The sequence below is a fragment of the Oryctolagus cuniculus genome, chromosome 1, assembly GCF_051225735.1.
Source record: "Oryctolagus cuniculus isolate XC-2025 breed Fujian yellow rabbit chromosome 1, ASM5122573v1, whole genome shotgun sequence".
Taxonomy (NCBI): domain Eukaryota; kingdom Metazoa; phylum Chordata; class Mammalia; order Lagomorpha; family Leporidae; genus Oryctolagus; species Oryctolagus cuniculus.
This window is the reverse complement of record NC_142867.1, coordinates 227,015,800-227,042,127: the sequence shown is the minus strand read 5'-3', so window position 1 is coordinate 227,042,127 and position 26,328 is coordinate 227,015,800. Positions and strand designations below refer to the sequence as shown.

Here is a 26,328-nt window from a genome sequence, read left to right as displayed (position 1 = left end):
ATGTGATTCCCCCCCCCCCGATATGTAATGTGTAAATTTAGGGAGGAAGACACGTTGAAAAGACTGGGCTTCTATGTTTGGAAGAAGTTTTTAATGGGACAGAGCATCATCTCCATTCCAGGAGTCTCAACAGAGCCTGCTTCATATCCTTGTTCCTCAGGCTGTAGATAAAGGGATTCAACATGGGGGTGACCACTGTGTACACCACGGATGCCACCATTCCAGTGCCTGCTGAGTAGGAGGACGAGGGTTGGAAATACACCAGGAAGACTGTTCCGTAGAAGAGAGTGACCACCGTCAGGTGGGAGCTGCAGGTGGAGAAGACTTTGTGCTTCCCTCCAGCAGAGGGGATCCTGAGGACTGTGTGCATGATGTGGGCATAGGAGAGCAGGACACAGGTGAGAGGGACCACGCCTGAGAGGGCAGCTTCAGAGAACATGATGATGTGAAAGGTCTGGGTGTCCGAACAGGCAAGCTTAAGGAGTGGGAGAACGTCACAGAAGAAGTGTGGGATGGAGTGAGAGGCGCAGAAGGAGATGTGAGCCATCAGGAGTGTGAGTGAAGAGGCCAGCATGTTGGAGCAGAGCCAGGATGCGGCCACCAGCAGCAGGCAGCGACGGGGACCCATGACCGTGGTGTAGTGGAGAGGAAGGCAGATGGCCACGTAGCGGTCGTAAGCCATCACGGCCAGCAGGAAGTCATCCAGCAGGGCCCACACCATGAAGAAGTACATCTGAATGAGGCACCCAGTGTAGGAGATGCTGTGATTCTGCGTGTGGATGTCCACCAGCCCCTTGGGGACAATGGTGCAGGTGAAGCAGGTATCGACAAAAGTTTACTGTGTATGAGTGACATGGACACCTTTTCATTTGCTTACTGTTCCTAGACCTTGCCTATATTCCAGGTGAACTATGGTCTTTTTGCTTTTTACTTGAAGTCTTAATTTTGTATTAAGCCTTTGACTATAATGTAAATTAATTATGTGATCTCAAAAATTAGAAACAAAAGAACGAAGTTGGAGGGAGGAAAAGAGGGAAGGAGAATAGGAAGTATTATTATTCTTAGAATTGTATCTAGGAACTACACTGGATCTGTTCTTTGTATTAATATCACATTAATATGAGAATTGATGAGAATTCTGTTGTAATAATTATCAGGCATTTACTGTGACCCAGAGAATCTAATATATTAATAAATTTCTTTAAATAAAAGAGAAATTTCTTTATGAATCCTGATGTATGACCAAAGTAAGGAATTCCAGTATTTCTCCTTGACAGTGTAGAGGAGCAAATACAAGGCACAGTCAGGGACAAGATATTCAATGTCATTTTTCTTTGTTGCAATGAGTAAAGTTCTAATACATCTACAGGGAAGTGACAGAATTTCCCCACTCTTATGTGTGTGACATTGAGAAAGTCACCTAATCTTTCTGGTGTTCAGTGACACACCTGTGTAAGTGAGTTATTTATGGAGTACATTGCATTGAGTGGCTTTGAGGGTTAAATTTGATAGTGATTATGAAATGTGAAGCAGGCTGGCACACAGTAAGCACTCAATCTATTTTAGCCATTGCTGTTGTTAATAAAGGAAGGTGTTCAGTCCCATGTCTTTGATCCTGGTTATTTTGAAAGGAGATGTTGTGCATGGTAAAGTATGAGATGAAAAGCTGTCGCCATCATCACCGTCATTATATTTAGGTGGCTATGAATGTACCCAGAATTGTCAATGGCAAAGCCTCCCTTTTTGAAAACCATGTATAACGTTAGTTAAATACCAGAATCCTGCATGCCCAGTATCATTCATTGTTTATTGAGATAAAGAAGATTTTATGCAGTTATACAGTGGTTAATTTTTTTTAATTTTAAAATTATTTTTAAATTTTTTATTATTAAATAATAAATAATAATTAAAAATAATTTTAAAATTAAAAAAAATCAACCACTGTATAATTTTTTGACAGGCAGAGTGGACAGTGAGAGAGAGAGACAGAGAGAAAGGTCTTCCTTTGCTGTTGGTTCATCCTCCAATGGCTGCCGCGGCTGGAGCACCACGCTGATCCGAAGGCAGGAGCCAGGTACTTCTCCTGGTCTCCCATGGGGTGCAGGCCCCAAGCACTTGGACCATCCTCCACTGCACTCCCGGGCCACAGCAGAGAGCTGGCCTGGAAGAGGGGCAACTGGGACAGAATCCGGCGCCCCGACCGGGACTAGAACCCGGTGTGCCGGCGCCACGAGGCAGAGGATTAGCCTAGTGAGCTGCGGCGCCAGCCTGATTTTTTTAAAAAAGATACGATGCGAGTACATTTGGTAAATGTATGGTACTAACAGTGTGATAGAGTGATTCTGGGGGTGATGCCTCGGGACGTGATTTCATCATTGATTCTGTGATTGGAGATGAGGAGGATGATGACAATGATATGTCCTCACTGACACGGCGCTCTTCGGGCTGCAAGGCTCTCATTGCCACAGGTTTTGCTTTAGCGCAAGTCCGGTGTCCTGACCCCATTGGTCTTAGGGATGAGGGGTCTGAAGTCCATTGTGCCCAATGAGCACAGTTTGGGCCATCTGGTCCCTTATGGACACTGAGTGTAGAAACCCCTCGTGTTGATCAGAAGGGCCCGAAAATGATTGGCAGAGAGGGAGAAGGGGAAAGGGAGGGGAGGTAGAAAGGGAGATGCTCTGTGGGGTGTGTGTGTGGGGAAGAGGGTGGGTGTGCGCGTGTGCTCACACAGACCTCAGCTGGCTGTGCCCTCGTTCCATTCTCGTGCCCCGGTTCTTACCTGGAGGTGCTGGGTGACGCCATCATGCAGACGTGGTGCCCTCTGCATGTTTGTCTCCAGGAAGACGCGGTTAGCACCCCACAGTCCTTCCCTTCTGCCGCTGACGGTGCAGGGCTTGAGGTGCTCGCCCTGAAGTAGAGGAGTGGCCACGAACAGCTGCCGAGATTGCATTCACGGGGTCTCCTGGGAGCCAGTCCCAGACCTCCTAGTTAAAGATGGGGCGATTATTCAGCCTGGCCTCGGTGCCCTCTGGACTGTGACCCCCCAGAGCGCCGCTGGTGTGGAGCAGCACTGATGCAGGGAGGGCGATCCCTGCTGGGATTCACGCGGCCAGCACCAGGCTTTTCCCATGTTGAGGTGCAGGCTGGCTTCTTCATTTCCTTTGGGAACACTGAGGGTGGCGCACTCCTGTGACGGAGCCCAGGTTCTAGCGTACTCGTGCATGCTGGTCGTGTCCTGCGTGTTCACATTGTGCAGCAGCCCCCAGGGCTTTCTCATCCTGCAGTAAGAAGATTCTATCACCTATTGTAAAAAAAGTTCCTGATTTCTCCTTCCCCCAAGCTTCTGACGCCATTATTCTACTGTTTCCATTAATTTGTCTACCCTAGGTATTGCATCCAGGTGGAATTGTGCAGTATTTTTTGTAACTGGCTTATTTAATTTAGTATATTGTGCTCTAAGTTCACACATGCACAGCATTAGATACAATTTCCTTTCTTTTTAAAAACTGAATGTATTTCATCTTTTTAAAAAATACCACATTTTAACAAGAAGTTTATTTGAAAGGCAGAGGGATGGTGGTACAGATAAAGATATCTTCCATTCACTGGTTCTTTCCCCAAATACCCACATCAGATGGGGCGGGACCAGGATGAAGCCAGGATCTGGGAATTCCGTGCTGATCTCCTGCATCAGTTGTTTTTTTTTTTTTTTTTTTTTTTTTTAAGTTAGTGTTTTTTTTTAAATTTTTATTTATTTATTTATTTTTTAATCTTTTATTTAATGAATATAAATTTCCAAAGTACGACTCATGGGTTACAATGGCTTCCCCCCCCATACCGTCCCTCCCACCCACAACCCTCCCCTTTCCCCCTCCCTCTCCCCTTCCATTCACATCAAGATTCATTTTCGATTATCTTAATATACAGAAGATCAGCTTAGTATACCTTAAGTAAGTATTTCAACAGTTTTCCTGCATCAGTTGTAAAGACCCAAGTACTTGAATCATTTGCTGCCTCCCAGGATGCGCATTAACAGGAAGTTGGATCAGAAGTGGAGATGTGACTCTGATCCCAGATGTTCTGATATGGCATGTGGATATCATGCAGTGGTTTATTCTAGTTAATCATTTTATTTATTTTTATTTTTAAATTTTATTTCTTTGAAAGTTGGAGTTACACAGGGAGAGGAGAGGCAGAGGCAGAGGCAGGGAGGGAAGGAGGGAGAGAGGAAGAGAGAGGTCTTCCATGTGCTGGTTCACTTCCCAATTGGCCGCAATGGCTGGAACTATGCCAATCCGAAGCCAGGAGCCAGGAGCTTCTTCCGGGTCTCCCACATGGGTGCAGGACCCCAAGGACTTGGGCCATCTTCTCCTTTCTCAGGCCATAGCAGAGAGCTGGTTCAAAAGTGGAGCAGCTGGGACTTGAACTGGCATCCACAGGGGATGTCTGCACTTTGGGCGGCAGCTTTATCTGCTACACCACAGCGCTGGTCCCTGTCACACATTTTATTGTTTTAATTTGACTAGGTATTTATTTCACTAGGAATTATTTATCAGGTTCCTGCATTATATAGAAATAATGTGTACAGGTAACAAAGTTGAAAAATAATATGTCTATAGAATTTAATTTGTAGTAGGTGAATGGGGTGCTCGGGATTCTAAGCATCATGATATTAGCAGCTGAGATGAATAAACGTCCTCTAAAATTTGATTATGTATTCCATACTTCCATTTGCAATTGCAAGGAAGAATATTTGCCCAGCTAATTTGCCCGAGTTGACCTGCCTTGGACGAAGCACTGTTGCAGCCAGTTTACCGTGGTCAAAAACTGTCAGTGATCCTATGTGTTCGTGGGAAAAAGAAGCTCTCGATGCTGCTTGAAGTATTTCACTTCCGCCCAAGCTTCTGAGGCTCAGAGGCACTGGGGAGGCTAGAAAGGATGGACTGTACACGAGTCCTTGTGTGTGTTAGTTGTGGCCTCCCCAGCTGAGTACGGAAGCATCTGCTTTAAAAGAGAAAAATGGGGAGACTGTGTATACAGCACAGCAGTTGCCTCACTTGCCTGCCTGCACATTCAGGAGAAAAGTTGTGTGAGCAGGTCCTGGCCTGACCCACGGTGTGTGTGACTGACCTCCCTGTGCCCTAGGAAGGAGTGGTAGGGGTGGCCTTGTTGTGGGCACAGGCAGCCTCCTGTTCCAGTGGTTCTGCTACAGGGCAAACCAGGCTTCTTTCTCTCTCTGGAACTAAGCTACACATGCAAAAAAATCTCTTCCTATTAGGTTTTTCACTGGCCATAGTGGAACCGTAAGTATGGCTCCTGTGGCAAAGGGGTAATTTTTCTGGGTTGAGAGGAACTGGCTTACCTTTGTTCTTGACACAAAGCTAGTACCCTTCTAGACAAGAGGGACAGATCAAAGCTGAAAGTTCACAGAAAATGCTTGGCCTTTTAAAATAAGAAGGCAAAATTAAGACCTCATTTGTTTAAAGCTTAATTTATCTGTTTGCCAAGTATTTGGAATTTCAGTTTGGAGAAATCTGTGTAGTCGTGAGCCATATCACTACCCTCTATCATTTAGCATGTTGTGGGACATTAGAGAATTACTTTTATGATAGTTTTCCCATGGCCACCCTTTAAGGGTGATCTGTACTGAGACTTTCATGCAGTGGTTTAATGTACTTTGCCACAACACCTGCCCCATATTTTGTGCATGTACTCATCTGTTGATAGACATGTGTGTGTGTGTGTTCCTTGGTATACGTGTGCATTCTTTCCATTTCTGGGCTGTATGATATCCATGTCTTCAGTTTTAGTGCATAATATCAAACTGCATTCCATTTAGGTTATACTACATTTTAATTCCATCACTAATATATGAAGTGCTGACGTTAAAGGTGGTGACTTTACCCACTATGTCATAATGTGGGGTCCTAAAGTTAATTTATTTTTAACATTTTGGATTAACATGAAATACCTGTACAAGTTATGGGGTATAGTGCAGTATTTCAACAAACATACATGGCATAAACCAATCATAGCTGGCAGTTAGTCCTTCCCTCTCTTATGGCCGTAGTTACCCTGCTATTCTGTGGAACACCAGAACCCATCACCTTCGCCCAGCTGCATTTAGGTATGATCAGAGTTTCCCCAACCACCTACCCTTCCCAATCTCTAATAATCATGATTTTAGATTCATATAGATACATACATACACACCAGGATATACATGCGTATAATATATTTAATTTGCACATATGAAAAAAACATGGTATTTGTCATTCTTTGGCTTATTTCACCTAATGTTATGATCCCTAATTCCATTCATTTTGTTGACAGTGAATGAAAATGTTTATTTTATTCTTAAGGCTGAGTAATATTCCATTGTGTATGTATACCTCATTCTCCTTTTCATCCATTGATGGACACTTAGATTTCTTTTTTTTTTTTTTTAAGGGAAAGGGTTTATTGGTGGGGAAACCTGATAGAACAGAAGGAAGGGGCGAAGAAGAAGAGGGAGAAGAGCATAAGAGAGAGATAGAGAGAGAGAGAGAGAGAGAGATCAAGAGACGGAGAAAGAGAGAGCTGCGTGTTCAGGAATATGTCCTCTTCCTTCCGTTGGTTCACCCCCCAAATGACCACTACGGCCAGCACGCTGCACCAATCTGAAGCCAGGAGCCAGGTGCTTCTTCCTGGTCTCCCACGCGGGTGCAGGGCCCAAGCACTTGGGCCACCCTCCACTGCCTTCCCAGGCCACAACAGAGAGCTGGACTGGAAGAGGAGCAACCGGGACTAGTACCCGGCTCCCAACCAGGACTAGAACCTGGGGTGCCAGTGCCGCAGGCGGAGGATTAGCCTAGTGAGCTGTGAAACCAGCCTTTTACCTTTTTGATAATAGCCATTCTCATTGGATTGAGATGATATCTCCTTGTATTTTGATTTGCATTTCTCTGATGGCTAGTGATCCTGATCACTTTTTGCATATGTTTGTTGGCTTTTGTATTTTTACTTTGAAAAATATGAATTTAGATGCTTTGCCCATTTTTAAAATAATTTATTTAAGTTATACAAATCTCATGTATTTCATATATGCAAATTTAGGAACATGGTGATACTTCCCACCCTACCCTTCCTCTCGTCCATACTCCAACCCTTCTTCCTCCTCCCTCTCCCATTCCCATTCTTAATTTTTACAAAGATCTATTTTAAGTTTACTTAATGATCATATAGTTAACCTGGAAATAAGTAAAACAGTTCAACAAATAGTATGAAGAAAAAAACCAGTGTTCCTCAGTGGAAGAGACAAGAGCTGTAAAAAAAATCTCAATGTCCATTTCACTGCTAAACATTACATTTTAGGTATTCTATTAGTTAACTCTGATCAGGGAAAACATGATGTCTGTCTTTTTGGGACTGGCTTACTTCAGTAAGTATAATGGTTTCCAGTTGTATCAATCTTGTTGCAAAAGAGGATTTCTTTCTTTTTTTATTTGATAGGTAGAGTTATAGACAATGAGAGAGAGAGACAGAGAGAAATGTCTTCCTTCCATTGGTTCACTCCCCTAATGGCCGCCACGGCTGGCACTGCGCCGATCGGGAGCTGGGTGCTTCCTCCCGGTCTCCCATACGGGTGCAGGGACCTAAGCACTTGGGCCATCCTCCACTGCCCTCCCGGGCCACAGCAGAGAGCTGGCCTGGAAGAGGAGCAACTGGGACTAGAAACTGGGGTGCTGGTGCCGCAGGCGGAGGATTAGCCAAGTGAGCCACAGCACCAGCCAGGATTTCTTTTTTTAATATACAGCGAAGTAGTACTTCATAGTGTATATATGCTATAATTCTTTTTTTTAAAAGATTTATTTTATTTATTTTAGAAGTAGCCTCACAGACAGTGAGAGGGAGAGACAGAAAGGTCTTTCGTCCACTGGTTCACTCCCCAAATGGCTGCAATGGCCGGAGCTGCGCTGATCCCAAGCCAGGAGCTTCCTCCAGGTCTCCCATGTGGGTGCAGGGGCCCAAGAACTTGGGCCACCTTCTGCTTTCCCAGGCCATAGCAGAAAGTTGGATCGGAAGAGGAGCAGCTGGATCTCAAACCAGCGCCCATCTGGGATGCCAGCACTGTAGGCGGAGGATTAACCTACTATGCCACAGTGCCGGTCCCTCTTTTTTTTTTTTTTTTTTAAAGATTTATTTATTTATTTGAAAGAGTTACACAGAGAGAGAAGGGGAGGCAGGGAGAGAGAGAGAGAGGTCTTCCATGTGCTGGCTCACTCCTCAATTGGCCGCAACGGCTGGAGCTGTGCTGATCCAAAGCCAGGAACCAGGAGCTTCCCTGGGTCTCCCACACAGGTGCAAGGGCCCAAGGACTTGGGGCATGTTCCACTACTTTCCTAGGCCACAGCAGAGAGCTGGATCAGAAGTGGAGCAGCCAGGACTCGAACCAGCACCCATATGGGGTGCTGGCACTTCAGGCTGTGGCTCTACCCACTATGCCACAGTGCCGGCCCCTAATTTCTTTTCTTTTCTTTTCTTTTTTCTCTTTTTTCTCTTTTCTCTTTTCTCTCTTCTCTCTCTTCTCTCTTCTCTCTTCTCCCTTCTCTTCTCTCTTCTCTCTTCTCTTCTCTCTTCTCTTCTCTTTTCTCTTCTCTTTTCTCTTCTCTTTTCTCTTCTCTCTTCTCTCTTCTCTTCTCTTTTCTCTTTTCTTTTCTCTTCTCTCTCTCTCTCTCTCTTTTTAAAGATTATTTATTTGAAAGAAAGAGTTACACAGATAGAGAAGAGGCTGAGTGAGAGAGTGACAGAGTGAGCGAGTGAACTTCCATCTGCTGGTTCACTCCCCAATTGGCTGCAAGGGCCGGAGCTGTGCCAATCTGAAGCCAGGAGCCAGGAGCTTCCTCCAGGTCTCCCACATGGGTGCAGGGGCCCAAGGACTTGGGCCGTCTTCTACTGCTTTCCCAGGCCATAGCAGAAAGCTGGATCGGAAGTGGGGAAGCTGGGTCTCGAACCAGTGCCCATTTGGGATGCTGGCACAGCAGGTGGCAGCTTTACCTGCTATTCCACAGTTCCAGCCCTTATAATTTCTTAATCCAGGGCCGGCGCCGCGGCTCACTAGGCTAATCCTCCGCCTAGCGGCGCCGGCACACCGGGTTCTAGTCCCGGTCGGGGCACCGGATTCTGTCCCGGTTGCCCCTCTTCCAGGCCAGCCCTCTGCTGTGGCCCGGGAGTGCAGTGGAGGATGGCCCAGGTGCTTGGGCCCTGCACCCCATGGGAGACCAGGAAAAGCACCTGGCTCCTGGCTCCTGCCATCGGATCAGCGCGGTGCGCCGGCCACATCGCGCTGGCCGCGGCGGCCATTGGAGGGTGAACCAACGGCAAAGGAAGACCTTTCTCTCTCTGTCTCTCTCTCTCACTGTCCACTCTGCCTGTCAAAAAAAAAAAAAATTTTTTTTCTTAATCCAGTCAACAGTTGATGGACGTCTGTGTTGATTTAATATCTTAGCTATTGTGAATTTTGCTGCAATGAACATGGGAGTACAGATAACTCTTTCATATACTGATTTTTTTTGGTTTGGGTAAATTCCCAGGAGTGGGATGGTTTGCCCATTTCTTAACTTGACTGTTTTTGAGTTCCTTATATATTTTGGAAATCAATCTTCATCAAATTAATATTTTGAAAATATTTTCTGTAATTCTGTGGATTATTTCTTCATTCAGTTGATTTTTTCCTTTGCTGTGTGGAAGATTTTTTTAGTTTGAAAAAAATCCCCTTTTGTCTATTTTTGCTTTTGTTGTGTTTTTGGGTTCTTTTAAATAAAAAGTTCCTCTGGCAATGTCTTAAAGTGTTTATCACATGCTTTTTGCTAGTAATTTCATAATTTGCATTTAGATCTTTGATCCTTTTTCAGTTGACTAGTCAGAGGTAAGGGTATTGTGTCAAACTTGTGCAAGTTTTCACTTTTTAAAAACTTTTTTTTTTTTTGACAGGCAGAGTGGACAGTGAGAGAGAGACAGAAAGGTCTTCCTTTTCCGTTGTTCACCCCTCAATGGTTGTTGTGGCTGGCGCGCTGCGGCTGGCGCACCGCGCTGATCCGAAGCCAGGATCCAGGTGCTTCTCCTGGTCTCCCATGGGGTGCAGGGCCCAAGCACTTGGGCCATCCTCCACTGCACTCCTGGCCACAGCAGAGAGCTGGAGTGGAAGAGGAGCGACCGGGACAGAATCCGGCGCCCGGACCGGGACTAGAACCCGGTGTGCCGGTGCCGCAGGTGGAGGATTAGGCTATTGAGTTGTGGCACCGGCCAAAAAATTTTTTAAAAAAGACTTATTTATTTGAAAAGAGAGAGGAGAGACCTTCTCAAGAGTTGAGACAAGGGCTGTTCAAAGTCATCACATCTCAAAGTGTCAATTTCGTTTTGTAGATTACCTTTTAGGTACTCTGTTAGTTAGCACAGATCAGGGAGAACATATGGTATGTTTTTGGGACTGGCCTATTTCATTAAGGATAATGGTTCCCACTTGCATGCATTTTGTTGCACATGACCGGATTTGTTTTATTTATTTATTTATTTTGTACAGCTGTGTTGTATACCATGGTGTACAGAGAGATTCTCCATCTGCTGATTTACTCCCCAAATTGTCACAACAGTCAGGGCAAGGCCAGGCTGAAGTCAGGAGGCCGGATCTTCTTCCAGGTCTGCTATGTGGGTGCAGGGGCTCTAGCACTGGGCCATCTTGTAGTGCCTTCCCAAGAGCATTAGCAGGGAGATGAATTGGAAGCAGAGCACTCGGGACTTGAACTGGTGCCCATATGGGATGGCAACATCACAGGTGGTGGCTTTAACTGCTAAGCCACAATACAAGCCCCTGTTTAAATTTTTTTTCCTTTTTTTGTTTGTTTCAGGACCAGGTACATCAGTAACCTAGGTTTCACCTACCAGCATGTAGGGCAATTCTTTTTTTCTCCTTTAGGAAGTATTTATTGAGCAATTGCTATGTGCATAACATCAAACTGAATTTAAAATGAACTTGCACAGTTTAATCATAATGTACATCAAGGAAAACAGGTTGTAGGGCTTTCAGATAATAAGTATTTGAAAAATGAAATAGAATAAGACACACAATACTAGGTGTGAAGGGTCCAGCATCAATTGGCCTGAGCTACAATTTCCCTTCTTGGAATGTGTTGATGAAGAAGATACGGTACTGGAAAATTGGGAGATCTGTTTGAACTGCATGGCAGGCATGCTGCATTGTGTTGGCCTACCTTCTGACTGAACCACCTCCCTGATGGATGGTCCCCAGATGTGCTAAAGGCCTGCCAGTTTAAGTACCAACTGCATCTCTCAGTGCTTCTGCATCAGGACTTTGTCCAAAGTCATGGAAACTCACTCCATACAGAGCAGGGGACCTGATGTCCCAGGACAATCCCCATCAGTGTGGCACAGGAGCCAAGGACATATTCCGTATGCCTTTGTCCTACTGAGGGACAATTATAAGCACATTTCACACCATTCCTCAGAGGGTCCCCACAGGATCGAGCAGAAGTCTTGGCACCGCAGTAGCCAGCCAGTCATGTACTCACTACTATTTATTCTGCTCTTTCCTCAGTTTCCCTGCCCCTACCAGTGCTTCTGCTGATCAGCTACCAAATAAGCTCCTTGCTCTCCAGTTTTTGCCTCAGGCTTGGCTTTTAAAGTAACGCAAACTAAGACAAACTATGACATTTTACAATCTAAGTGAGATGCTTTCCTCTGATGGGGATGCATAGCTCCCTAACAAGCATCATTATTAAAACAAACACTGAGAACAGAGTAAAAACATGTGTGTTTTCTAACCTGGAAATCTTTTATTTCAGGTATAGAAACTTCATGCATTTTGCAAATACAGATTGAGGAACTTAGTGATTCTGCCCACCCTACCCTCCCTGCCACCTGCACCCACTCCTCCTCCTCCTATTCCCATTCTTATTTTTTTACTAAGATATATTTTCAATTAACTTTATACACATAAGGTTAACCATACACTAAGTGAAGAGTTCAACATATAGTATGAAAAAAATTATTTCTCAACAGTTGAGACAAGGGCTGTTCAAAGTCATCACATCTCAAAGTGTCAATTTCGCTTCTGTAGATTACCTTTTAGGTACTCTATTAGTTAGCACAGATCAGGGAGAACATATGGTATGTTTTTGGGACTGGCCTATTTCATTAAGGATAATGGTTCCCACTGCATGCATTTTGTTGCACATGACAGGATTTTTTTTTTACAACTGTGTTGTATTCCATGGTGTACATATCCCATACTTTATCCAGTCTTTAATTGATGGACATCTGGGTTGATTCCATAACTTAGCTATTGTGAATTGAGCTGCAGTAAACATGGGGATACAGATAACTCTTTCATATGCTTATTTCCTATGAAATTTCCTTTGGGTAAATTCCCAGGAGTGGGATGGCTGGGTCATATGGGAGGTCTATATTCAGATTTCTAGGGTATCTCCATATTGTTTTTTACAGTGGATGTACCAGTTTATATTTCCATCAACAGTGGAATAGGGTACCTTTTACCCCACATCCTCGTCAGCATTTGATGTTTGTTGATTTCTATATGAAAGCCATTCTAACTGGGGTAAGGTGAAACCTCATTGTGGTTTTGATTTGTATTTCCCTTGTGGCTAGTGATCCTGAGCATTTTGTGTCTGTTGGCTATTTGGATTTCCTCTTTTGAAAAATGCCTGTTCAGGGGCTGGCACTGTGGTATGGCTGGTAAAGCCTCTGCCTGCAGTGCCGGCATCCCATATGGGCACTAGTTTGAGTACTGGATGCTTCACTCTGGTCTAGCTCTCTACTATGGCCTGGGAAAGCAGTAATAGATGGCCACAATTCTTTGGGCCTCTGCACCCGTGTGGGAGACCTGCGGAGGCTCCTGGCTTCTGGCTTTGGGTCGGCCCAGCTGCGGCTGTTGCAGCCACTTGGGGAGTGAACCAGTGCGTGGAATACTTTCTCTGTCTCTCTCCCTTCCTTCTCCTTCCCTCCCTGTAATTCTGCCTTTCAAATAAATCTTTGAAAAAAATTCCTGTTCAAGTGCTATGTCCATTTCTTACCTGGATTGTTTGTTTTGTTGTTGAGTTTCTTGAACTCCTTATATACTGTGGATATTAATCCTTTTCAGTTGCATAGTTTGCAAATATTTTTTTCCATTCTGTTGGTTGCCTCTTCACTTTACTGAGTGTTTCTTTTGCAGTGCAGAAGCTTCTCAGGTTGATATAATCCCATTTGTCAATTTTGGCTTTGAGTGCTTGTGCTTCTGGGGTCTTTTCCAAGAAATCTTTGCCTATGCCAAAAACTTGTATAGTTTCCCCAATGTTCTCCTCTAGTAATTTGATGCTACTGAGTTGTAGATTTAGGTTTTTGATCCACTTTAGATGGATTTTTGTGTAAGGTGTATAGTAGAGTTCTTGCTTTATACTTCTGCATGTGGAGATCCAGTTTTCCCAGCACCATTTGTTGGATAGACTGTCCTTGCTCCAGGGATTGATTTTAGCTCATTTTTCGAAGATAAGTTGCTTGTAGATGTGTGGATTGATTTCTGGAGTTTGTATTCTGTTCCATTGGTCTACCCATCTATTTTTGTGCCACTACCATGCTGTTTTGATGGCAACTGCCTTGGAGTATGTCTTGAAATCTGGTATTGTGATGCCTCTGGCTATGTTTCTGTTGTTTAAGATTGCTGTAGCTATTCGGCGTCTCCTGTGTTTCCATATGAATTTCAGCATCTTTTTTTCTAGATCTGAGAAGAGTGTCCTTGGTATTTTGACTGGGATTGCATTGAATCTGTAAATAACTTTTGGTAGTATGGACATTTTTATGATACTGATTCTTCCAATCCATGAACGTTGGAGATTTTTCCATTTCATATCTTTTATTTCTTTGCTTAGTGCTTTGTAATTTTCATTGTAGAGATCCTTTACATTCTTGGTTATTTGTATATATTTGTAGCTATTGTATATGGGATTGATCCTAGAATTTCTTTTTTATCCATGGCATTGTTGATTTTTAAATTTATTTTTTCTTACATTTCATAAATGCAACTTTAGGGACATAGTAATTCTTCCACCATAACTTCCCTTCCTACCTACATTCCTGTCCCTCTTCCTCCTCCCTCTCCTATTCCCAGTCTTATTTTTCACTAAGATTTGTTTTCAGTTAACTTTATACACAGAAGACTATTGTAGGTAAAGAGTTCAACACTTTGTATAAGAAAGAAAAAGAAAGACAAAAAATATTTGTTCTTCAACAGTCCAGACAAGGGCTGTTCAAAGTTGTTGTATCTTGAAGTTAATTTCGCTTTTTTCCTTTTTTCTCTTTTTTGAATGTTTTTGAGAAAATTATCTTTAAAGAAGAACCCAAGAATGATACATCTTTTGTGAGCACTTAGACATAAATATAACTTATGTGACATAAGAATATCCTTTACTTGATACACTAAAATGAAGTACTTCTTTGAGAACAAGTTGTACTATTAACTCTCATAATACAGCTCTTTGAGGGCAGAGCTCCTTTATGGGAAGTTAGTGCACAGTGGCTCCTGTTGTTAATTTAATAATAATACTCTTACGTATGACATCATTGATCACCCTGGACTCTTGACATGAACTGCCTAGGCTTATGGAAGCCTTTTGAATCCACAAACTCCTTCAATATTTGGACAAGGCCATAAGCAAAGTGGAAGTTCTCTCAGCAGAGAAAAGTACATCCTTCTTTGATGGCCACCTCTTTCCACTGGAGTCTCATCCACAGAGGTACTTCATGTAGGACACTTTTTGCCACAGTGTCTTGACTTTCCATGCCTGAAATGCTCTCCTGGGCTTTTCAGCCAGAACAGAATACATTAAGGGCTGATTTTGTGGTCAGAGTGCTACTTAAGGTGATTGTCATTCTTTTTTTTTTTTTTTAATTTTTTTTGACAGGCAGAGTGGACAGTGAGAGAGAGAGACAGAGAGAAAGGTCTTCCTTTGCCGTTGGTTCACCCTCCAATGGCTGCCGCGGCCGGCGCGCTGTGGCCGGCGCACTGCGCTGATCCAATGGCAGGAGCCAGGAGCCAGGTGCTTTTCCTGGTCTCCCATGGGGTGCAGAGCCCAAGCACCTGGGCCATCCTCCACTGCACTCCCTGGCCACAGCAGAGAGCTGGCCTGGAAGAGGGGCAACCGGGACAGAATCCGGTGCCCCAACCGGGACTAGAACCTGGTGTGCCGGCGCTGCTAGGCGGAGGATTAGCCTAGTGAGCCGCGGCGCCGACCAATTGTCATTCTATGAGTCTGTTGTATGGACTGCTTCCCATGTTGGAGCATTCTCTCCTTTTTAATTTTATATATTATTATTATTACCACTTAGTCCTATTTATATGATCACTTAACACTTAATCCTGGCTTGTGCCGTGGCTCAATAGGCTAATCCTCTGCCTGCGGTGCCAGCACACTGGGTTCTAGTCCTGGTTGGGGCGCCGGATTCTGTCCCGGTTGCCCCTCTTCCAGTCTAGCTCTCTTCTGTGGCCCAGGAGTGCAGCAGAGGATGGCCCAAGTGCTTGGGCCCTGTACCCCATGGGAGACCAGGAGAAACACCTGGCTCCTGGCTTTGGATCAGTGCAGTGCGCCGGCTGCAGTGGCCACTGAGGGGGTGAACCAACAGAAAAGGAAGACCTTTCTCTCTGTCTCTCTCTTACTGTCCACTCTGCCTGTCAAAAAAAAAAAAAAAACACACTTACTCCTAGCTATATGATCACTTTAAAACTTAATCCTATCTGTATGATCACTATAACACTTAAAATGATATTTTTACCACCCAGCTTAAGGGGATTTGGGGTCTCATGGCAATTTTTTAAACTGTACCCTTAGAGGTAAGTTGTAGGAATGCCTGCAAAGTTATACTGCTTTACAGTTACAAACTTCATACATGTCACAATTACAACTTTAGTAACATAATGCTTCCCACAGTGCCTGCCCTCCTACCCACACTCCTACCCCCTTCCTCCTCTTATTCTCTTATTTTTAAATAAGATCTATTTTCAATTAACATAATACAAGTATGATTAATTCTATGTTAAGAGTTCAACAATTAACATGAAAGAAAAAAAGTAAAAGTAAAACTGATTCTCAACAGTAAGACAAGGGCTGTTCAAAGTCATTGCTTCTCAAGGTGTCAGTTTCACTTGTACAGGTTGCAAGCCTGTTGATTTTTGTGTTAATTTTATATCCTGCCATTTACCAAACTCCTTTATGAGTTCTAGTAGGGTCCTAGTGGAGTCACTGGGATCTGTAGGACAATTCTAATGCTGTCCCAGTGCACTCCCCTGAGGTCTGTTTCTTACTAAGTCATCAGGGCTGTAGCGTGCTGGGCTATGGCTAACTGCCAGGGACACATAGTCAAGACATGATTAAATCATGTTGAAGTTGTTTTTGATTAATTTGGCTGAATTCACCAATATTTTTCTTTTTACTCTGTGCTGATTTCATTCCCATGAGAAATCTTTTCTATCTGAAGTCAGGGGGATATTTTCTAGTATTTTCTCCTGAAAAATTTTTTTTAAGTTTTAGTTTCTAGGGCTGGCGCCGTGGCTCAATAGGCTAATTCTCCACCTTGCGGCGCCGGCACACCGGGTTCTAGTCCTGGTCGGGGTGCCAGATTCTGTCCGGGTTGCCCCCCTTCCAGACCAGCTCTCTGCTGTGGCCCGGGAGTGCAGTGGAGGATGGCCGAAGTCCTTGGGCCCTGCACCCCATGGGAGACCAGGAGAAGCTCCTGGCTTTGGATCAGCGTGGTGTGGCGGCCATTGGAGGGTGAACCAACGGCAAAAGGAAGACCTTTCTCTCTGTCTCTCTCTCACTATCCACTCTGCCTGTCAAAAAAAAAAAAAAAAAGTTTTAGTTTCTAATTGTCTGTTGAGAAAATAACTGAGAATAAATGTCAAATGTTCTCATTAAGAAAACGTATTAATTAGCTTGATTTAATCATTCCACATTGTATTGTTAAAACATTACTTTTTACCCCATAAATGTATGCAACTATAGTTTCTCCTAAAAGCTTTCTAATGTTCCTTTTCACATTCAGGTTTTGAATTAGTCTGGAGTTGATTTTGTGATTTTTCTCAAGATGTTACCTGGGCTGTATTTTATATTATGTTTTATTTATTTGTTTTTAAAGGTATATTTATTTTGAAAGGCAGTGTTAGAGAGAGAACCTCAATCTTCTGGTTCACTCCTCAAATGCAGCAACATAAAGAGCTGGGCCGGTCCAAAGCCAGGAGCCAGATTTCCCACACTGGTACAGGGGCTGAAGCACTTGGGCCACCTGCTGCTGATTTCCAGGCCATTAGAGAGCTGGATTGGGAGTGGAGCAGCTGGGACTTGAACTGGTGCTCATATGGGATGTTGGCATTGGAGGTGGCGGCTTTACCCACTGTGCCACAATACTGGCCTCTTGTGTTTTATTTTTAAGGCCCAGATACCCAGTTGTTCTAGCCTTCTTTATTGATGTTTGTTCTTTGCCTATTGCTCTGTAGGGCCCATATTGTCAAGATTGTATCATGTATGTTTGGGTTCATTTCTTGACTTTGTCTTCTGCTCAATTAACCAGTTCCATGCTGTCTTACCAACTGTTACTTAATACTGAGTCTCTATTCAGCAGAGAATGTCTTCCCATCCTGTTCTTTTTCAAACATTCTGGCTTATTTCCTCTGTGCTTCCTTTTACTTTTTTTTTTCATTTTCAATTATTTTTATACACAGAAGATCAATTTAGCATATATCAAGTAAAGCTTTCAACAGTTTGCACCCACATAGAAACACAAAGTGAAAAATACTGTTTGAATACTAGTTATAGCATTAAATCACGATGTGCAGCATATTAAGGACAGAGATCCTACATGAGGAGTAAGTGCACAGTGACTCCTGTTGTTGACTTAACAAATTGACACTCTTGTTTATGGCGTCAGTAATCTCCCTAGGCTCTTGTCATGAGTTGCCAAGGCTATGGAAGCCTTTTTTTTCTCTTTTTTATTTAGTAAACATAAATTTCCAAAGTACAGAATATGGATTACATTGGCTCCCCCCCCCATAATTTCCCTCCCACTCGCACCCCTCCCATCTCCCACTCCCTCTCCCATTCCATTCACATCAAGATTCATTTTCTTCTTTTTTAAATTTTTTTAAACTTTTATTTAATGAATATAAATTTCCAAAGTACAGAATATGGATTACAATGGCTTCCCCCCATAACGTCCCTCCCACCTGCAACCCTCCCCTTTCCCACTCCCTCTCCCCTTCCATTCACATCAAGATTCATTTTCGTTTCTCTTTATATACAGAAGATCAGTTTAGCATACATTAAGTAAAAATTTCAACAGTTTGCTCCCACACAGAAACATAAAGTGAAAAATACTGTTTGAATACTAGTTATAGCATTAAATCTCAATGTACAGCACACTAAGGACAAAGATCCTACATGAGGAGTAAGTGCACAGTGACTCCTGTTGTTGACTTAACAAATTGACACTCTTGTTTATGGCGTCAGTAATCTCCCTAGGCTCTTGTCATGAGTTGCCAAGGCTATGGAAGCCTTTTTTTTCTCTTTTTTATTTAGTAAACATAAATTTCCAAAGTACAGAATATGGATTACATTGGCTCCCCCCCCCATAATTTCCCTCCCACTCGCACCCCTCCCATCTCCCACTCCCTCTCCCATTCCATTCACATCAAGATTCATTTTCTTCTTTTTTAAATTTTTTTAAACTTTTATTTAATGAATATAAATTTCCAAAGTACAGAATATGGATTACAATGGCTTCCCCCCATAACGTCCCTCCCACCTGCAACCCTCCCCTTTCCCACTCCCTCTCCCCTTCCATTCACATCAAGATTCATTTTCGTTTCTCTTTATATACAGAAGATCAGTTTAGCATACATTAAGTAAAAATTTCAACAGTTTGCTCCCACACAGAAACATAAAGTGAAAAATACTGTTTGAATACTAGTTATAGCATTAAATCTCAATGTACAGCACACTAAGGACAAAGATCCTACATGAGGAGTAAGTGCACAGTGACTCCTGTTGTTGACTTAACAAATTGACACTCTTGTTTATGGGATCAGTAAATCAAGATTCATTTTCAATTCTCTTTATATACAGAAGATCGATTCAGCATATAGTAAGTAAAGATTTCATCAGTTTGCATCCGCACAGAAACACAAAGTGTAAAAATACTGTTTCAGTACTAGTTGTAGCATTACTTCACATTGGACAACACATTAAGGACAGATCCTACATGAGAAGTAAGTACACAGTGATTCCTGTTGTTGACTTAACAATTTGACACTCTTGTTATGGCGTTAGTAATCTCCCTAGGCTCTAGTCATGAGTTGCCAAGGCTATGGAAGCCTTTTGGGTTCGCTGACTTTGATCTTATTCCGACAGGGTCATATCAAAGTGGAAGTTCTCTCCCCCCTTCAGAGAAAGGTACCTCCTTCTTTGATGGCCCCATTCTTTTCACTGGGATCTCACTCACAGAGATCTTTCATTTAGGTTTTTTTGTTTTTTTTTTTTTTTTTTTTTTTTTTTGGCCAGAGTGTCTTGGCTTTCCATGCCTAAAATACTCTCATGGGCTCTTCAGCCAGATCCGAATGCCTTAAGGGCTGATTCTGAGGCCAGAGTGCTATTTAGGACATCTGCCATTCTATGAAGTCTGCTGTGTATTCTGCTTCCCATGTTGGATCATTCTCTCCCTTTTTGATTCTATCAGTTAGTATTAGCAGACACTAGTCTTGTTTGTGTGATCCCTTTGACTCTTAGACCTATCGGTGTGATCAATTGTGAACTGAAGTTGATCACTTGGACTAGTGAGATGGCATTGGTACATGCCACCTTGATGGGATTGAATTGGAATCCCCTGGCACGTTTCTAACTCCACCATTAGGGGCAAGTCCGATTGAGCATGTCCCAAATTGTACATTTCCTACCTCTCTTATTCCCACTCTTATATTTAACAGGGATCACTTTTCAGTTAAAATTTAAACAGCTAAGAATAATTGTGTGTTAATTACAGAGTTCAACCAATAGTACTAGAACAAAAAATACTAAAATGGATAAAGTATTACATTGTACATCAACAGTCAGGACAAGAGCTGATCAAGTCACTGTTTCTCATAGTGTCCATTTTACTTCAACAGGTTTCCCCTTTGGTGCTCAGTTAGTTGTCACCGATCAGGGAGAACATATGATATTTGTCCCTTTGGGACTGGCTTAATTCACTCAGCATAATGTTTTCCAGATTCCTCCATCTTGTTGCAAATGACCGGGTTTCAGTGTTTTTGAGTGCAGTAGAGTATTCCATAGAGTACATGTCCCATAATTTCTTTATCCAGTCTACTGTTGATGGGCATTTGGGTTGTACAGGTCTTAGCGATTGTGAATTGAACTGCAATAAACATGAAGGTGCAGACAGCTTTTTGTTTGCCAATTTAATTTCCTTTGGGTAAATTCCAAGGAGTGGGATGGCTGGGTTGTATGGTAGGGTTATATTCAGGTTTCTGAGGAATCTCCAGACTGACTTTCATAGTGGCTTAACCAGTTTGCATTCCCACCAACAGTGGGTTAGTGGCCCTTTTCCCCCACATCATCACCAGCATCTATTGTTGGTGGATTTCTGAATTGAGCCATTCTAACCGGGGTGAGGTGAAACCTCATTGTGGTTTTGATTTGCATTTCCCTGATTGCTAGTGATCTTGAACATTTTTTTATGTGTCTGTTGGCCCTTTGGATTTCCTCTTTTGAAGCCTTTTATACTTTCAAATTTGTATGTCTCTTGCTGTACCGCATGTGCACACACATACATACTTCTTGATTTTTTTGAATTGAGTTGAACAGACTGAAACCATTCAGAGAAGAGGTTCTCAGAAACTTACAACTTATAGACATTCTGTTCTTTTTTCTCTAGTTTCTAGTAAATGTTTTGTTAGATGATTTTTTTTGAAAAATTTGTTTAATTTATTTGAAAATCTCCCGACCCCCAGAGAAGGTGGGGGGGGGGAGACTACCCGCAGCTGAGTCTGTGCCAGGATGAAGTCAGGAGCTAGGACTCCAATCAGTATATCCCACCTGAGTGGCAGGAACCTAAGTAGTTGAGCCATTGCTTGTTGACTCCCATGGTGTGCATTAGCTGGAAGCTGGTCAGAAGCAGAGCTGGAACTGAAATCCTGGTGCCCTGTTATGAGATGCTGGCATCCAAAATGACATATTAACTACTACACAAAATATCTGTCCTTAGATATATTTTTTATAAGAAACATTGTGTTTTTGTATTTATTTTTCTAGCTTTATGGGTGGTAAAACTGATAAGTAAAAATTGATTCAAGGTGTCCAGTCTAATGATTTGATATACTTCTTGAAAAAATGATTTATTTATTTGAAAAGTGGAGTTAGGAAGGGAGGCGGAGACATAGATCTTCCATTCACTGGTTTACTCCCCAGATGGCTACAACAGCTGGAGCTGGGCCAAGCCAAAGCCAGGAGCCATGTGCTTCATCCAGGTCTCCCATGTACGTGGGTGATGGAGCCCCAAACTCTTGGGCCTTGTTCTGCTGCTCTTCCAGGGCCATTAGGAGGGAGCTGGATCAGAAGTGGAGCAGCTGGACTTGAACCAGTGCCCCTATGGGATGCCGGCGTCATAGGTGGCGGCTTTACCTGCTGTGCCACAATACTGGCCCTGATACACTTTTACTTTGTGTAGTGACTACCATCATCAAATTAACCAGTGCATCTGAATCATATCAGTTACTAGTGTGAGTGTGTGTTGTATATACACATAAGATCTTTAAATACATTTTAAGTAAATGATCCTATTAACTGTAGTCATCAAGAAATACATTAAATCCCCTGAATATATTCATCTCATAACTAAAAATTTCTACATCTCTCCAGTTCTCCCGCACATCAGACCCTGAAAGTCACCCTTTCATTATCTGCTTCTGTGATAACAATATTTTTTAGGTTTCACATTTAACTGGCTTCATACAGTATTTTTGTCTTTCTGGGGCTGGCTTATTTCACTTAACATAATGTCCTTCAGCTTAATTCATGTTGTCACAAATGGCAAGATTTCTTCTTTTTTTCCCCAGAGACTGATTAATATTCCATTTTGAATATATATACATATATACATTTTCTTTATCATTTATCTGTTAACATTTATCTATTATCTATTTTTTAAAAAGATCTATTTTTTATTTATTTGAAAGAGTTTCAGAGAGAGGTAGAGAGAGAGAGGTCTTCCATCTGCTGGTTCACTCCCCAGATGGCTGCAATGGCCGGAGCTGAGTCAATCCAAAGTCAGGAGCCAGGAGCTTCTTCCAGGTCTCCCATGTGGGTGCAGGGGCTCAAGGACCTAGGCCATCTTCTACTTCTTTCCCAGGCCGTAGCAGAGAGCTGGATCGGAAGTGGAGTAGCTGGGACTAGAACTGGCACCCATATGGGATGCTGCCTTTTCAGGCCAGGGCTTTAACTTGCTGTGCCACAGCGCCACCCCCTTATCTATTATCTGTTAACAGACACCTAGGCTGACTCAATTTCTTGGCTATTGTGAATAATGCTACAGTGAATACAGGCACAGATATCTTTTTGGGATACTCATTTCATAAAAATAGATGCCCAAAGATAAATTTATAAAATTTATTTATTTATTTGAAAAGCAGAGTGACAGAAAAAGAGGGAGAGATCTGCCATCTGAGGCTTCCCCTGCAGTGGCCAAGGCTGGGACACGCTGAAGCCAGAGCTAGGGAGTCCATCTGTGGGTCTCCTACACAGGCGGCAGGACCCCAAGTGCTTGAGCCATCATTGAGCCATCATCCGCTGCCTTCCTAGGCCCATGGTCAGGAGGCTGAGTTGGAAAGCAGAGCAGCTGGGACTCAAACTGCCACTCTGATGAGGGATTCCTGCATCGCAGGTGGCAGCTTAATGTGCTGCGCCACAGCATTGGCACTCAGAAGAGAACTCGTTGTAAACGGTTTGATTTTTTCCCCCATAAAATAACATATTCTCACTAAGAAATAAAACACAATGAGAAAATGGGGCGGGGTGGGGGGGAGTTCAGTATTTCTAGAACTTCTGGCTGAGAAGAATTTTCTCATTGTACCAATGAGCAGAGAAGGCCACTGACAGGGAAGCCTTTGGGCCTAGAAAGCTTGTACCTAGAAATATGTACCTAGAAAACTTACTCAGATAAAAAAGTCACAAAGGATGAAGATGAACTGGAAATATCAGCAAAACAAAGCAGACAATATTTAAACACAAAACAGCAATGTAACTCAATGAAGAACCCTGCTGCTATTGTTTGATTCTCATGTAGGCACTTACTGCTACCTGAGCTCGTTCCAACCACTCCAGAGAGTGGCACCTTCATTCCCAGGGAGCCCTGCCTACCTGCGACTCAGAAGACCGTAACAGGGAGGGAGCCCACATCCAGTCCCGCTCTCCCAGCATTCTCCTTGCCCCTTCTCACACCACTTCTCGATTTCTGATTCTTCATCCACCTTGCAAACTAAGCGGAATCTCCTACACCTTTTGTCAAGAAAGCGGTCGTACTGCACACCATGTTCCCTCAATATCGGGAGACAAAAACAAATGAAACAGAACAGCAGCAAATACAGCAAGTCAGATGGAGACAACCTGGTCGTAGGCTAAGTGAAGAAATACGTGTAGGGTTATGGGTATAGGATTTCTCATCAAAGGAAAAGCTAAAACAATTTGAAAAATACAGAGCAGTAATGATTTAAAATATTTACAGTGATAGTCTTTAAGTGAAGGCATGATGAGTGATTACATTATTTTTCCTAGTTCTTTACATTTTATATTCTTACCATAACGTTATTTTGCAAGGAGGCATGTAAGAGAAATGATTAAAAAAAATCGAAGATTCAGGAGGGAGAATGGGGGGAGTATCATTATACTCTTAAATCTGAATATGTGAAATACATGAAATTTTTTAACCTTATAAAAATAAAATTTAAACATCCAAAGATTCAAAGACTCGTCTAAAAACTAACAATTACTGTCAGAGTCATTAGAGCTAAACCCACTTGGGTGATTTGGGGCCATTCCTTCATTTATTTGTGCCTTATTTCTTCTTCCCAAATTGTTAATGCCTCCTTAGTCCCAGAAAATAGCCTGTCTTCTTGGTTCAGCTTTCTCTCTGGAGAGATTAAATCCCTACGAGTGAGTTGCTTCCCAAGCTGGGATTGGACATGGTCCCTGGAACTCAGAGCACTGGACCCTTCTGCATCCTGTAAGCATTTCTTGTGGTTGGGTGGGGCCCCTGAGTCCTAGACTGAGCTCCTGACCGGGCTTCCTCCCAGGACCCAAGTCTTGTCTGATGCCATTCCTTGGGTGGATCCCACTGTTTGGTTGGAATGTGTTTGGTCATCTCTCCATCTGTACCTACTTACCGGGTCACCCCTGCCCGAGGTGGGCTTGGTGCTTCTCTGGACTTTACATAGGCTTCCTCCTGACTCCCTGCCCTGACCTCCCTTTGCTTACAGAATTTACTGTGGCAAATGTGTGCTTATGAAGTCTTTCTGTACCTCTTTCAAAAATGTTTTCTTGCTCACTTTGCAACCCAGCAGTGTCTTTCTCAAGGATTTGAGAAGCATCCATTTGACATGGACTCATCAGCGGTGGTGTACCTGGCTCCCAGGCTCTGGAGTGCAGGTGGGCAGTAGTCCAATTCAAGCAGACTTTGCTTTGTTCCATGTTGCAAAGCAACCTCTCATCTTAAAGCGTGAGATGTGTTATTTTTCTTTTTTTGTAAAAGCAATTAGCAAGACAGATGTTCTCCTCTCCCCAGCACTTTAAAATCCTCGTCTTTAGTTTCAGCAGACTCAAGTTCAGACTGAGTTCAGTGCACTCAAGTTCAGACTGAGTTCTGTGCTTTGCCCTCTATCGCAGTAGCCTGGAATAAAGTTTCATCCACTAGTGTAAATGAGTTGAGTGCATTTTGCTGTTAGAACCTGTAGGCACTGCTCACCACTCCCTCCCTCCAGGCTGCAATGCAGTCCTTGGCCAGTTGCTCCTACTCCAGTCCTGCCAAGTCAGACACACTTCACTTGGTTAAACCTGCTTATAATACTGAGCATCCATTCAGCCTTGAATCTGAGCTCCTCTAAAATTGTAATGAAGAAATCCATTTAGAAGGGCATTCACAGAGCCCAGGGATGTGTCCTTACCAAGAAGAGCATTTTTCTCAAACCAAGGAGTCTCCCCAAAGCCTGCTTCATATCCTTGTTCCTCAGGCTGTAGATAAAGGGATTCAGCATGGGGGTGACCACTGTGTACACCACGGATGCCACCATTCCAGTGCCTGCTGAGTAGGAGGACGAGGGCTGGAAATACACCAGGAAGACTGTTCCGTAGAAGAGAGTGACCACTGTCAGGTGGGAGCTGCAGGTGGAGAAGACTTTGTGCTTCCCTCCAGCAGAGGGGATCCTGAGGACTGTGTGCACGATGTGGGCATAGGAGAGCAGGACACAGGTGAGAGGGACCACGCCTGAGAGGGCAGCTTCAGAGAACATGATGATGTGAAAGGTCTGGGTGTCCGAACAGGCCAGCTTGAGGAGTGGGAGGACGTCACAGAAGAAGTGTGGGATGGAATGAGAGGCACAGAAGGAGATGTGAGCCATCAGGAGTGTGAGTGAAGAGGCCAGCATGTTGGAGCAGAGCCAGGATGCGGCCACCAGCAGCAGGCAGCGACGGGGACCCATGACCGTGGTGTAGTGGAGAGGAAGGCAGATGGCCACGTAGCGGTCGTAAGCCATCACGGCCAGCAGGAAGTCATCCAGCAGGGCCCACACCATGAAGAAGTACATCTGAATGAGGCACCCAGTGTAGGAGATGCTGTGATCCTGCGTGTGGATGTCCACCAGCCCCTTGGGGACAATGGTGCAGGTGAAGCAGGTATCGACGAAGGAGAGGTTGGCCAGGAAGAAGTACATGGGGGTGTGGAGGTGAGGGTGCGAGCCAATGGCCAGGATGATGAGCAGGTTTCCCAGCACAGTGACCAGGTACATGACTAGGAAGAGCCCCAAGAGAAGAGGCCGCTGCTGTGGGTGCTCGGAGAAGCCCAGGAGCAGGAAGCCAGAGAGGATGGTGTGGTTTCTAGTTTCTTTCTAAGGTGAAGAAATGAGAGGAGAATCTTAATCAGTAATGGTGAACTCGAGATGTCCCAGAGTCCAAGACTTTGGTAAAGTTTCCTGTGCTGCTTGAGAAGTGTTGAGATTGAGCAGGTGCACTAATGGGAGGTGTGCACGCA

General features: G+C 43.6%; 4 protein-coding genes across 6 annotated transcripts in view; 2 read left to right on the top strand and 2 right to left on the bottom strand.

The window, feature by feature from the left end:
• The window catches only part of LOC127489783 (olfactory receptor 1L8), a 277,026-nt gene that overhangs the window by 9,350 nt on the left and 241,348 nt on the right, over positions 1-26,328 (top strand). The window lies entirely within an intron of this gene.
• LOC100345118 (olfactory receptor 1f45-like) overlaps positions 1-26,328 on the top strand; it is a 211,661-nt gene that overhangs the window by 9,404 nt on the left and 175,929 nt on the right. The gene's annotated exons all lie outside the window — the stretch shown is intronic.
• LOC100343347 (olfactory receptor 1G1-like) lies at positions 107-2,950 on the bottom strand. The gene is made up of 2 exons (XM_002720448.1): positions 2,780-2,950; positions 107-832 (listed from the first exon to the last, which is right to left on the bottom strand). Exons 1-2 carry the CDS (start codon positions 2,948-2,950, stop codon positions 107-109), a joined length of 897 nt encoding a protein of 298 aa, XP_002720494.1.
• On the bottom strand, positions 3,008-26,086 carry LOC100343603 (olfactory receptor 1G1-like). The gene is made up of 3 exons (XM_017350035.4): positions 25,247-26,086; positions 23,448-23,704; positions 3,008-3,278 (listed from the first exon to the last, which is right to left on the bottom strand). The coding sequence occupies exons 1-3, from the start codon at positions 26,084-26,086 to the stop codon at positions 3,008-3,010; spliced, it is 1,368 nt and encodes a 455-aa protein (XP_017205524.3).

What these genes read in the sequence shown, in the direction of transcription:
- LOC100343347 (XM_002720448.1), bottom strand. Translation starts at nt 2,950, where the DNA reads ATGCAATCTCGGCAGCTGTTCGTGGCCACTCCTCTACTTCAGGGCGAG. An exon ending in GCGTCACCCAGCACCTCCAG is followed by an intron (nt 833 to 2,779) that starts GTAAGAACCGGG and finishes ACACAGTAAACT; the next exon opens with TTTGTCGATACCTGCTTCAC.
- LOC100343603 (XM_017350035.4), bottom strand. Translation starts at nt 26,086, where the DNA reads ATGTACCTGGTCACTGTGCTGGGAAACCTGCTCATCATCCTGGCCATT. An exon ending in TGAGAAAAATGCTCTTCTTG is followed by an intron (nt 23,705 to 25,246) that starts GTAAGGACACAT and finishes TTCTTCACTTAG; the next exon opens with CCTACGACCAGGTTGTCTCC. An exon ending in TACGGTCTTCTGAGTCGCAG is followed by an intron (nt 3,279 to 23,447) that starts GTAGGCAGGGCT and finishes TTCTTACTGCAG; the next exon opens with GATGAGAAAGCCCTGGGGGC.